General features: G+C 42.2%; 1 protein-coding gene across 1 annotated transcript in view; it reads right to left on the reverse strand.

Annotated features, from left to right (window-relative positions):
- LOC124606264 overlaps positions 1-12,250 on the reverse strand; it is a 402,667-nt gene that overhangs the window by 323,715 nt on the left and 66,702 nt on the right. Inside the window, exon 2 of the mRNA XM_047138242.1 lies at positions 10,037-10,180. Coding sequence (XP_046994198.1) covers positions 10,037-10,180 — 144 coding nt within the window. The remainder of the gene's footprint in view (positions 1-10,036; positions 10,181-12,250) is intronic.

Consider the following 12,250-nt stretch of genomic DNA (forward strand, 5'->3'; position numbering starts at 1 on the left):
GTCTCATCACATTTATCTCTATTTGGCTGCGACCAGCGATGACAGCGGTCTGTCTGATGAGAGGAATGATGGTTGAGAATTGGCCTGCGAGCGCCAAACTTGTCGCAAAGAACCAAAGGTAAATAAATAAAATAAAAACGGTAAATGTCGAATAATTTATGAGGTAAGGGCCCGCTAGTAATATTCTCCTTAAAAGGAATGGCGAACATAATGAGAAAACGTTTATATTTGGTGGCACTACTAGACCATATCTGCACATCGTGTTTGCGTACATCTTGCTGTAGTAGCGACACAGAGTAGCGCAGGAAACCTGCGACCATTATGTAAACTCTGAGCACGTCTTGTACGACTGCTTGATTATGTCGCTAAAATCAACAGACCTTTTGGTGTTAAAAATTAAATTTGCTGGCGTGTTTAGGGTGTAGCATATCAGCAGAACTTCTTAATGTCTAATTCCATTGGAAACCGTGTGCAGCACGACCAGTTATTGTCAATATATTTTTTGGATAAATGACAGCATCCGCCGCAAACACTGAAATTCTTTATTTTACAGAGCGATTTCGGTCACTGTGTGACCATCTTCAGTGCAAATTGTTCGAACCTCGTAGGCCCATATCATAATGGCAAAACATTTTCTATGAAGTGTAACATATAGCGTAATGATTACTTCCAAAAGATATCTTCACTTTTACTGCACACAATAATTTTTAAATTTACAGAAGAACCTATCTTGTAAACTTAGCAGTTGGCGGTACAACGTACTTTAAGGTCGACTGCTAAGGTTACAAAATAGCCTCCTCTGTAAATTCAAAAATTATTTTATGAAGTAATAGTAAGATACCTGTTAGAAGTAATCATCACACTACATGTTACACCTCATAGAAAATGTTGTGCTATTGTGATATCGGCCTACCAGGTTCGAATAATTTGCACTGAATATGGTCACACAGAAAGCGAAATCGATCTGTAAAATAAAGGATTTCGATGTTTACGACCGACGCTGGATTTATCCAATAAAATATCAGCAGAACATCCTATAAAACGCGTTAGCAAATATAATTTTTGCAAGAAGTGATCTGTTGATTTTAGCGACCTAATCAAGCAGTAACGTAAGATGTGCTCAGTGTTTACATCTCTGCTTTATTGTATAGTCGACTGAAAGCAGTACATTTGTTTGGTTACTGTAAAATTCTTGTGACACTGAGATGGATCAGGTTAAAAGAAATTTTTCTTATAGCTAACTAAGCCTGTTTCTGCTTTGGCTTTCGTGTCAGCTTACTACCTAAACGGCGTACTACTTCAATATACGACTGTAAATATGTGCTCATCAGTTTGTTATATCTCTGTAATAATTAATTGCGGTCCAGCGACTCTGTTCGAGTCAGATTTTTCTCTACGAAATTTTTATGTACTAGAAACTCTCGAATGATTCTTAGCGATCTCATCTTGTTCCGATGTCTGCAGCTGACTAGACATTAGCAAAGGAAGCGGGTACTCATGCCATTGCGATAAGTTAATGTTTTAAGTAATAAATAAGCTGCCAAAATAGCAGAAAGAGTACAATATTATGGTATTTTTTGTTTAAAAAATCAACATTGTCAGCATCCTAAGAAATAATTTTTTTTTGTCGAGCGGCCGTTATGAAATTTCCTCTGAATTGTTTTATGCTGTCTCTGATGATCGAACGATCTAGCATCTTATTGTTTAAGTGAAGCTGCTTCTTTTTGTGACGTTGTCTTTGAGTTTAATTGTGATTTGACTTATTTCTTAAATATTTTTCTTTTGTCACCCACGTCATCGTATATTTTACGTATGTAAGAATTGTACGGGAACTCTGAAATGTTCCATATATACTGGAGGGTTGTAAGTAAAGGCGTTAACAATTTCTGGAACATTTCGATATTTTGGTAAGAAAATAAAGCTAGTCTTTTTCGGGAAGAGATTTCTGTAAATGGCTATCTGCTATAACATATCTTGCTATTTAATTTAATCAGACAATTTACGAAACTATCCTAACTACATCAGTTTCGGCAAATTACAGTTTTAGCGAGATAGTTCAAAAGGAAAGTCTTTTTACTTCGTCCGTTCTTGCCTCTTCCCCAGTTTTTAAGAGCGAGTCGATGTTCTATTTTGTGGTATCTGCATTATGTTTGTGTTACCTCTCCTTATCCTTATTCGATATAATTTACGAACTATGGAGTCATTCCATTGAGCAGAAGCTCTAGTTCTTCCTTCCTGTCATCCAGAATGAGTGTATGTTCTCCAGGCGTTATCGATGGTATCAATGGCATTTGTACTTTTAACACCCATCTAAAATTTCATTTCACTTTCGCCAGTTCTACTTCGACATTAAAGTTAAAGAACAATGGCAATAGCTTGCAATCCTTCCTTATAACCACATTTACACAAACTCGCTTTCTTGGTCTTTCAGTTTCAGTGCAGTCGCTAGGTTTTTCTAGATGTTCTAGTTTAATAATTTTACTCTGTGGTTCATTATTTCAAACACTGTATGCCACGTTACTTTGTCAAAAGCGATAAAACTACCCAAAGTTTTCATTAATGCCCTATCTGTTGCTAGGAGAAATGTACGAATTGTTCAATGGTACGTTTAAGTTTTCTGACACGAAATTACACAGTTTGCTTTTCTGTGTACCTATTACTCTAGCCATCACTTAAAAATATTAGATTTCGGACTGATTGTGAGTTTTTCGTATGTATCCACATTTGGCTTGGAAATTTGTGCTAAGGTCTTATGGGACCAAACTGCTGAGGTCATCGGGCCCTAAGCTTACACTTATGCTAAGGACAACACACACACCACTGCCCGTGGAAGGACTCGAACTCCCGACGAGGGGAGCCGCGCAGACCGTGACAAGGCGCCTTAGATGGTTCAAATGGCTCTAGGCACTATGGGACTTAACTGCTGTGGTCATCAGTCCCCCAGAACTTAGAACTACTTAAACCTAACTAACCTATGGACATCACACACATCCATGCTCGAGGCAGGATTCGAACCTGCGACCGTAGAGGTCACGCGGTTCCAGACTGTAGCTCTTAGAACCGATCGGTCACTCCGGCCGGCGGCGCCTTAGATCGCGCGGCTACCCCGCGCGGCACACTTATCTTCTTCGATACTGTGATGATATCATTATTCTGCAAACACGACGAAAAGTTTAATAGTTATCGAAATCATGTTAAATACTACCACTAGTTCCGACTGACTTTGGTTGCAGTTATATCGTCGATAAATAATGAGATGTATGATCACAGCCTTTTCGATGTTCTGTTAAACTCCAAATATAATGCAGTATCTGTTGTTTCTCCCTCATCGGCCATCTCCACCTCTTCTACCACACACTATTGCAGCTCTACTCCGTCTTACACTTTAGATATCCTCCTGCTACATCTCTGTTCTTTCTTACTTTTTGAAGTCCCCTCGCAATACTAAAACCTTGGAATCTCCCACACGTCTGCCTGACGGCAGTTTATGTTCAGGGGAGAGGGAAATGCAGAGAGAAAGAAACTATGATCCTCTTCAGAACGAGACTGTGGATCCATTCCTGTCAGAATCGCTACGTCCAATCTTAAATACACTAAACAATCAAAAGTATCATCACACTCCTATGTAATGCGCAACTGACCACTATATGTCACGACAGGCGAAACCACCCTCATAAAAGGAAGCGGAGAGTGTTGTGCTGTCACTAGAGAAGGAGTAACATCAGAATGGATCGGTGAGCAGAGCTCAGTGACTTCGAGTATGGACAAGTCATTAGTTGTCACCTGAGTAACAAATACATTAGGGACAACTGAACCCTTTCAGAACTGCGCAAGTCGACTGTTGGTGATGTGTGATTCTTCAATTTCTCCAGCCGTATTTTATGACGAAATAAATCTCGGGTGAACAGCCTAGTATGAGTGTGCATAGGACACTGTTTGTGATGTGATTGTGAACTGGAAAGGAGAAGGAACAACAACAGCTAAATCGTGACCAGGTAGACCTCACGAACTGAAGAGCGTCGAGCATTGAGGAGGCTAATTGTAAAAAAAAAAAAAAATCATATGAAAACAGCGCAAGGAAGTGTTAGTAACAGTCCAGCTAGGACAATGACTGAACGTAGGGAGTTAAAATGGATGGGGCGTGATAGACAAGCAGATTCTCTTAAGCCACAAATTGCCACTGACCATGCTAAGCAATGCCTGAGATGGTCTGAAGAGCGACGTCACTGGGCAGTAGAAGACCGGACACAACTGATTTGGACTGATGAATCATGCTGTACTCTGTGGTAGTCTGCAGGAAAGGCTTGGGTTTGGTTTTTGCCTGGAGAACGTTATCTGCCACTCAAATAAATAGCATCTGTGGCGATTGGGAGGCTTATACCGAATAAATTAATAATAGTGTGTTCTGAATCCCTATGTTACACGAAACAGGCGAGAATGCTACTGCAGTGGGGCGGTAAAAGCGTGTCAAATTTAAAAGAACACAAAATCTCCAAGATTGGATATGTTTTACTGTACCTCGAAACTTAGCATGGAGGTCAATGAGAGATGGTTTCAATAGCTTCCACAACGAATGCTTTTAACAGCTTCCACAATGAAACTCTGTCTCCATATCTGACAGACAATCTATAGAGATTGTAGTCGAATGTAAAGTACATCAACGGCAAGACACGATCGATACGTTCACTGCGCAATACCAATGGTAATATTACTGATGACAGCACCACTAAAGCGGAGTTACTGAATACGGTTTTCCGAAATTCGTTCGCCAAAGAGGTCAAAGTATGTGTATTCCGGAATTCGAATCAGGAGCGATGCTAACACGAGTGACTTAGACGTAGATATCCGTGGTGTAGCGAAGCAGCTTAAATCACCTCCGGTCTAGATAGTATACCAATTAGGTTTCTTTCAAAGAATTCTGACACAATGGTCCTTCACTTAGCAATCACAAACAACCATCCTCTCGGCGAAAGATCCGTATCAATGGACGAAAATGCACAGTTAACACCAATACTCCCCCTATCGGAGGTTCGAGTCCTCCATCGTACATGAGTGTGTGTGTGTCGTCCTTAACGTAAGTTAGTTTAAGTACTGTGTAAGCTCAGGGACCGATGACCTCAGTAGTTTGGTCCCATAAGAACTTACCACAAATTAAAAAAAAAAAAATACTGGAGAAAGGAGATAGAAGTTATCCAATGAATTATAGACCCACATCACCGGCGTCGATTTGTAGTAGGATTTTGGGACATATAATTTGTTCAAACATTACAAATTACCTCGAAGGTAACGATCTATTGACATATAGTCAGCACGGATTCAGAAAATATCGTTGTTGTGAAATGCAACTAGCTCTTTATGCGCACGAAGTAATGAATGCTATCGTCAGAGGATTTCACACCGATTCCTTATTACTAGATTTCCCGAAAGTTTTTGACACTGTTCCTCACAAGAGACTACTAATCAGATTACATTCCTGTGGACTATCACTTCAGTTGTGCGACTGGTTTCGTGATTTGCTGTCAGAAAGGTTACAGTGCATAGTAACCGACCCAAAATCACCGAGTAAAACAGAAGAGGTATCTGGCGTCCCTAGGTAAATCTTATAGCCTCTCTGCTATTACTAATCTATATAAAAGATTTAGGAGACAAACTGCGCAACCCTCTTAGATTGCTTGCAGGTGATGCTGTCTTCTGCAGTGTAGTAAACCAGTCAGGTGCAGCTTGGGAGGATCATGCTATCAAAACTGATGACACAGACAGGGAATCGTGAGACATTTTTTTGAATGCCTTGTCCGAAAATTACTTTGAGCAGATAGAGAGCCAATTTGTGAAGGTAACGTCTTAGATCTCCAAACAACCAACAGCCTTGAGCTTGAAGGAAGGAAGGAAGACTGGATTTGATGTCCCGTCAACATCGAGGTCATTAGAGACGTAGCACAAGCTCGAATTGCGCAAAGCTGGGAATGGAAATCGGCGGTGCCATTTCAAAGGAAATAACCCAGCATTAGCTCTGAACTTATCGAATCAGTTAACACAGAGGAAAATATCAGTGATCATAAGGCTGTGATAGCAACTATGTTTACTGGTTTTACCAGAATGTTGAGAAACGTAGTAGTATGAAAATATTTTTGCTTAGCAACAGTGACAGGATACCAGATGCGGAGTATCTGAATACTAAGTTCTGATGACGTAGGTGTAGTGCACAAATGGAAAAAATTCAAAAGCATCGTTCAGTATGCCTTAGATGAGTACGTTCCAAGGAAGGTCTTAAGGACTGAGAAAGACCCACCGTGATTTAATAGCAGTGCTAGAAAACTGCTGCGTCAACAAAGAGAAGTCAAAACCAAGCAGACGAACAATAGCTGTACGGAGCGAAAATTAGAGTAATGAGAGTATAAGAGTGGCATTCAGTGACTTTGGAAATAATATTTTAGCAACCAATCTGAGTATGAACCCCAAGAGGTTTTGGTCTTTTGTAAAATCAGTAAGCGGTTCGTAATGCTGTATTCATTTACTGGGTGACCATACTGGCACCGAAACGGAAGATAACAGAGAGAAGGCCGAAATACTTAATTCGGTCTTCCGAATCACCTCGGAAGATCGTAACACAGTCCCTACTTTCGATCATCGTACTAACTTCGAAGGGGCAGATATTGAGATAAACAAATGCGGAATGGAAAACCAACTACATCGCTTGTTAGTGGGAAGGCATTAGGACCACATGAGATATCTATAAAATTCTACAAAGATCATGCGAAAGAACTTGCTGCCCTTCTATCAACAGTTTGTCTAGGTCACTGGAGCAACGAAAGGTAATTAGCGATTGGAAAAAAAACGCAGGCCATTCCCGTTTTCAAGAAGGACCGTGGGGCGTATGCACACAATTACAGCCCTATATCGCTGACATCAGTCTGTTGTAGAATCATGGAAAATGTTTTGTGGGCGGGGGTTATGCCGTTTTTAGACAGCAAAAATCCCCTCTGTAAAAATCAACATTGATTCCGCAAGCAGAGCTCCTGCGAAACTCAGCTCCCTTTGTTCTTTCATGAGATTCATATCGCTGTAGACAACGGCGCCCGGGTTGATGTGGTGTTCTTTGACTTCATGAAGGCATTTGACACCGTCCCGCACTGCCGTTTAATGAAAAAAGTAAGAGCTTATCGCACATCGGACCAGACTTGAGAATGACTCAAGACTTCCTCCCAGATAGAATCAGACACGTCTCTCTTAACGGAACAAAATCGACAGATGTAAAGGTAATTTTGAAGTATCCCAAGAAAGTGCAGTAGTATCGTTAGTGTTTACAATGTATATAAATGATCCAGTAGAAAGCGTCGGAAGCTCTTTAAGACTGTTCGCAGATGATGCGGTTTGTCTATAAGAAAACAGCAACGCAGAAAACTGTATCAATTCGCAGAATGACCTACAGAAGATTGATGAATGGTGCAGGCTGTGGCAGTTGACCCTGAGAGTAAATAAATGTGACATGTTGCGCTTATATAGGAAAAGAAATCAACAGTTGCGTAACTATACTATTGATGACAAATTGCTGGAAACAGTAGCTACCGTAATATATTTAGGAGTAACTATCCATAGCAACCTTAAGTGGAATCACCACATATTACAAATAGTAGAGAAAACAGATGTCAGCTAGGCTCATAGGAAGTATTTTAAGGAAATATAAAGAAGTGGCTTACAAGGTGCTTGTTCGACCGATTCTTATTTTTCATTATTCTTGGACCGTTACCAGGTAAGACTGATAAACGAGATAGAGAGAATATCCAACGAAGAGCGACGCGTTTCGTCGCGGAATCGTTTGGTCGGCGCGAGAGCGTTGCAAAGATACTCAACAAACTTGGGTGGCAGACAGTACAAGAATGGCGCTGAGAATCACGGAGAGGTCTACTACTAAAATTTCGAAAGAGCACCTTCCGGGTAGCGTCAGAAACATATTAGTTCCTCCCAGATTCACCTCATTAATGACCACGATGAGAAAATTAGAGAAATTAGAGCCGTACAGAGGTTTACCAACAGTCGTTGCTCCGACGCGTCATTCGCGTGTGGATCAGGATAGGGGAGATCAGTTAGTGGTATCAGAATTACCCTCCTTCTCACAGAATTAGGTGGCTTGCGAAGTATGATGAAGATGCAGAAGATCAAAACTAATTGCAAAATAACTTTGACACTATATGTGTATGGTGCGAAAAGTGGCGATTCTCTCTGGATAAGGAAAAGTATGAGGTCTTCGACGTGAATAAGAAAAGAAAGTCGTTAAACTTCAGTCACGCGATAAATTACACAAATTTTAGGGCTGTCAGTTGAAGGAAATACTTAGGAATTACAAGTACGGACAACTTAAATTGAGGAAGTCATATAGATATTTTTGTGGGGAAGGCAAATCAAAGTCTGCGTTTTATTGGCAGAAGTCTTAGAAGATACAGCAGGTCTACTAAAGAGACTGCTTACAGTACGCTTGTCCGTCTTTTGTTAGGATACTGCTGTTCAGTGTGGCATCCTTACCAAAAAGTATTGACGGAGGACGTCAAAAAATTACAATAATGAAATTGTCGTGAAATAGGGGAAAGAGTGTCACGGATATGATAAGAGAATTTGGGTGGCAATCTTTAAAACAAAGGCGGTTTTTGCTGCTGCAAGATGACTGAAATTTCATTCACCAACTTCCTGCTCTGAATGCGAAAATATTTTATTGCCGCCAAGTTGTAAAGGGAGAATGATCATCGTAATACAAGAAGAGAAATCAGAGCTCATACAGAAAGATTTAAACGTTAATTTTTCCCATGGAGAGAACAGAAAGATTGCGAAATGGTCTAAAGGCGGCTCGAAGAACCCTTTGGCAGGCCCTTAAGCGTGAATTTCGGAGTAGACATGTAGACGTAGATGAGGAGGTGCTACTACGGTATGTTGGTGTTTTTTGGCCAGGGTGTGGTATCCTTATTGTCTTAAGGAAACGGTGAATGCGGACGAATATGAACACATGTTACAGCATTGTTTGCTGCGTACAACACAGAAATAGTTCGGAGATGATGACAGCTTGACGACGCACTTCGTCATTTTTCAGCATCTGTGAGGCAACTGTTTGTAGACAAAAATATTCTTGAAATGGACCAACCTGCCCAGGTTGCCGACCTGAATCCAATGGTACAACTTGGGGATGAATTAGAACGTCGTCTTCGCTCCAGAACCCAATTCCGACATTACTACTTTCCCTGCTTCAGTTCTTGAGGAAGAATGGGCTACCAATAGCCCACAGACATTCAGATTCCCCACTGAAACTGTTACCAGCAGAGTTCAAGCCATCACAAAGGCGGAGGGTATTAATGTAAACTAACAGGTGTCCGGATACTTTTCAATGGGTAGAGTGATGAACAAGGAGCAAACAAAATAAATTTGTTTTCGGACGGAGTCCGCCTTGAGCAAAACATATTCTTTTTTTTTTTTTTTTTTGTTCTCTACTCAGACATATTTCGCTGAAGTTTAAGAGCCAAGAGTAGCTTTTATCTCCTTTCTTGTTACCACTTGCTGTGGTTTTCCTGTTTTTTTATGTTTTGCGATATACCTGCTTTCTTTTTACAGTTTGTGATTTTTTTCTGGTTTCCCCATTATCTTCACTGCGAAAAACTGCTCTTTATAACTTTCACTGGCACTGTTTATAGACTAGGAAAACAAGACGGCGGACAAAACAAAACAGACGGGATTTTTTGGTGGTAGGATATATGTCGGAATACGCAGTGTAACTGGTTAGTCTCTACAAAGTTGTGATTTAGACGTATAACAAGATCTGAAACGAGTCTCAGCAGTGTAACGGGCAGTGCCATCGCAGTAAAGAGGAGCCGGCTACTGGAACCGGTTCCTCGTCGTCGCCGCCTTACCGTTCTCGTCTCTCTCTCTCTCTCTCTCTCTCTCTCTCTCTCTCTCTCTCACACACACACGAACACACACACACACACACCTCGACATCCAGGCCCAGATTCGCAGGACGCGCAGCGAGGCAGCAGGAAGCCGGTGGCACACTGACCTTGAACGTGGAGTGGCTGAGCCTGTTGATGAAGTTGGCCGCCTCTCGGAACTGCGAGTTCTCGTACAGCAGGATGATGCGCTTGACGGCGAAGCGTGGGCTCACGTCAGCGATCGTCATCGAGCTGATGCGCGAGTCCAGCTCCTGCAACGAGACCAGGACGCGCCGCGTCAGCTGCGTCGCCTCTACACACCAACCGACAGGAAGAAGATGTTGTGATATGCAAATGATTGGCTTTTCTGAGCATTCACACAAGGTTGGCGCCGGTGGCGGCACCTATTACGTGCTGACGTGAGGAAAGTTTCCAACCGATTTCTCATACACAAACAGCAGTTGACCGGCGTTGCCTGGTGAAACGGTGTTGTGATGCCTCGTGTAGCGAAGAGAAATGCGTACCATCACATTTCCGACTTTGATAAAGGTCGGATTGTAGCCCATCGCGATTGCGGTTTATCGTATCGCGACATTGCTGCTCGCGTTGGTCGAGATCCAATGACTGTTGGCAGAATATGGAATAGGTGGGATCAGGAGGGTAATACGGAACGCCGTGCTGGATCCCAAGGGCCTCGTATCACTACTAGTCGAGATGACAGGCATCTTATCCACATGGCTGTAACGGATCGTGCAGCCACGTCTCGATCCCTGAGTCAACAGATGGGGACGTTTGCAAGACAACAACCGTCTGCACGAACAGTTCGACGACGTTTGCAGCAGAAGGGACTATCAGCTCGGAGACCATGGCTGCGGTTACCCTTGACGCTGCATCACAGGCAGGAGCGCCAGCGATGGTGTACTCAACGACGAACCTCGGTGCACGAATGGCAAAACGCCATTTTTTCGGATGAATGCAAGTTCTGTTTACAGCATCATGATGGCCGCATCCGTGTCTGGCGACATCGTGGTGAACGCACATTGGAAGCGCGTATTCGTCATCGCCATACTGGCGTATCACACGGCGTGGTGGTACGGAGCGCCATTGGTTACACGTCTCGGTCACCTCGGTGCACGAATGGCAAAACGCCATTTTTTCGGATGAATGCAAGTTCTGTTTACAGCATCATGATGGCCGCATCCGTGTCTGGCGACATCGTGGTGAACGCACATTGGAAGCGCGTATTCGTCATCGCCATACTGGCGTATCACACGGCGTGGTGGTACGGAGCGCCATTGGTTACACGTCTCGGTCACCTCTTGTTCGCATTGACAGCACTTTGAACAGTGGACGTTACATTTCAGATGTGTTACGACCCGTGGCTCTACCCTTCATTCGATCCCTGCGAAACCCTACATTTCAGCAGGATAATACACGACCGCATGTTGCAGGTTACTGTGGGGGCCTTTCTGGATACAGAAAATGTTCGACTGCTGCCCTGGCCAGCACATTCTCCAGATCTCTCACCAATTGAAAACGTCTGGTTAATGATGCCGAGCAACTGGCTCGTCATAATACGCCAGTCACTACTCTTGATGAACTGTGGTATCGTGTTGAAGCTGCTTGGGCAGCTGTACCTGTATACGCCATCCAAGCTATGTTTGACTCAATGCCCAGGCGTAACAAGGCCGTTATTCCGGCCAGAGGTGGTTGTTCTGGATACTGATTTCTCAGGATCTATGCACCCAAATTGCGTGAAAATGTAATCACATGTCAGTTCTAGTATAATATATTTGTCCAATGAATACCCGTTTATCATCTGCATTTCTTCTTGGTGTAGGAATTTTAATGGCCAGTAGTGTATTTAGCCATGGAAAACACATATTTACGTGGAACACATAAATCTACTGATAAACTGCATATTTGCAGAACTGAACAAATAATATGACAAGTAAACTAGACATTTTTATGTTTTCAATTCACACCATTTTTTATATTTAATAATTAGAGACACAGTTGAATTAAAATATGGATACTATAAAAACCTACAGATTTTCCCTTATACTCTTCGTGAAATTCACAGTCACTTTGTAAAGGCGAATATCTTAAGAAAACAAAAGTGAAGACGCTGATTGACGGAGGGAGTAAGCTATACTCACCAAAGTCTTCAAGTATTCCGATCGTTAATTGTCAAATTACGGACACGGAAACAAGGCGTAGTTTACATTAGCTTCTGACTCAGAAGCACATTCACATTCAGGGGAACCATAAGTACTGACTCTACACAACTGTGCAGCAAACGAGGCATGGTTAAAGCGGAATCTAACGATGGCGGAAATCGT

The sequence above is a fragment of the Schistocerca americana genome, chromosome 3 (genome assembly GCF_021461395.2).
Source record: "Schistocerca americana isolate TAMUIC-IGC-003095 chromosome 3, iqSchAmer2.1, whole genome shotgun sequence".
Taxonomy (NCBI): domain Eukaryota; kingdom Metazoa; phylum Arthropoda; class Insecta; order Orthoptera; family Acrididae; genus Schistocerca; species Schistocerca americana.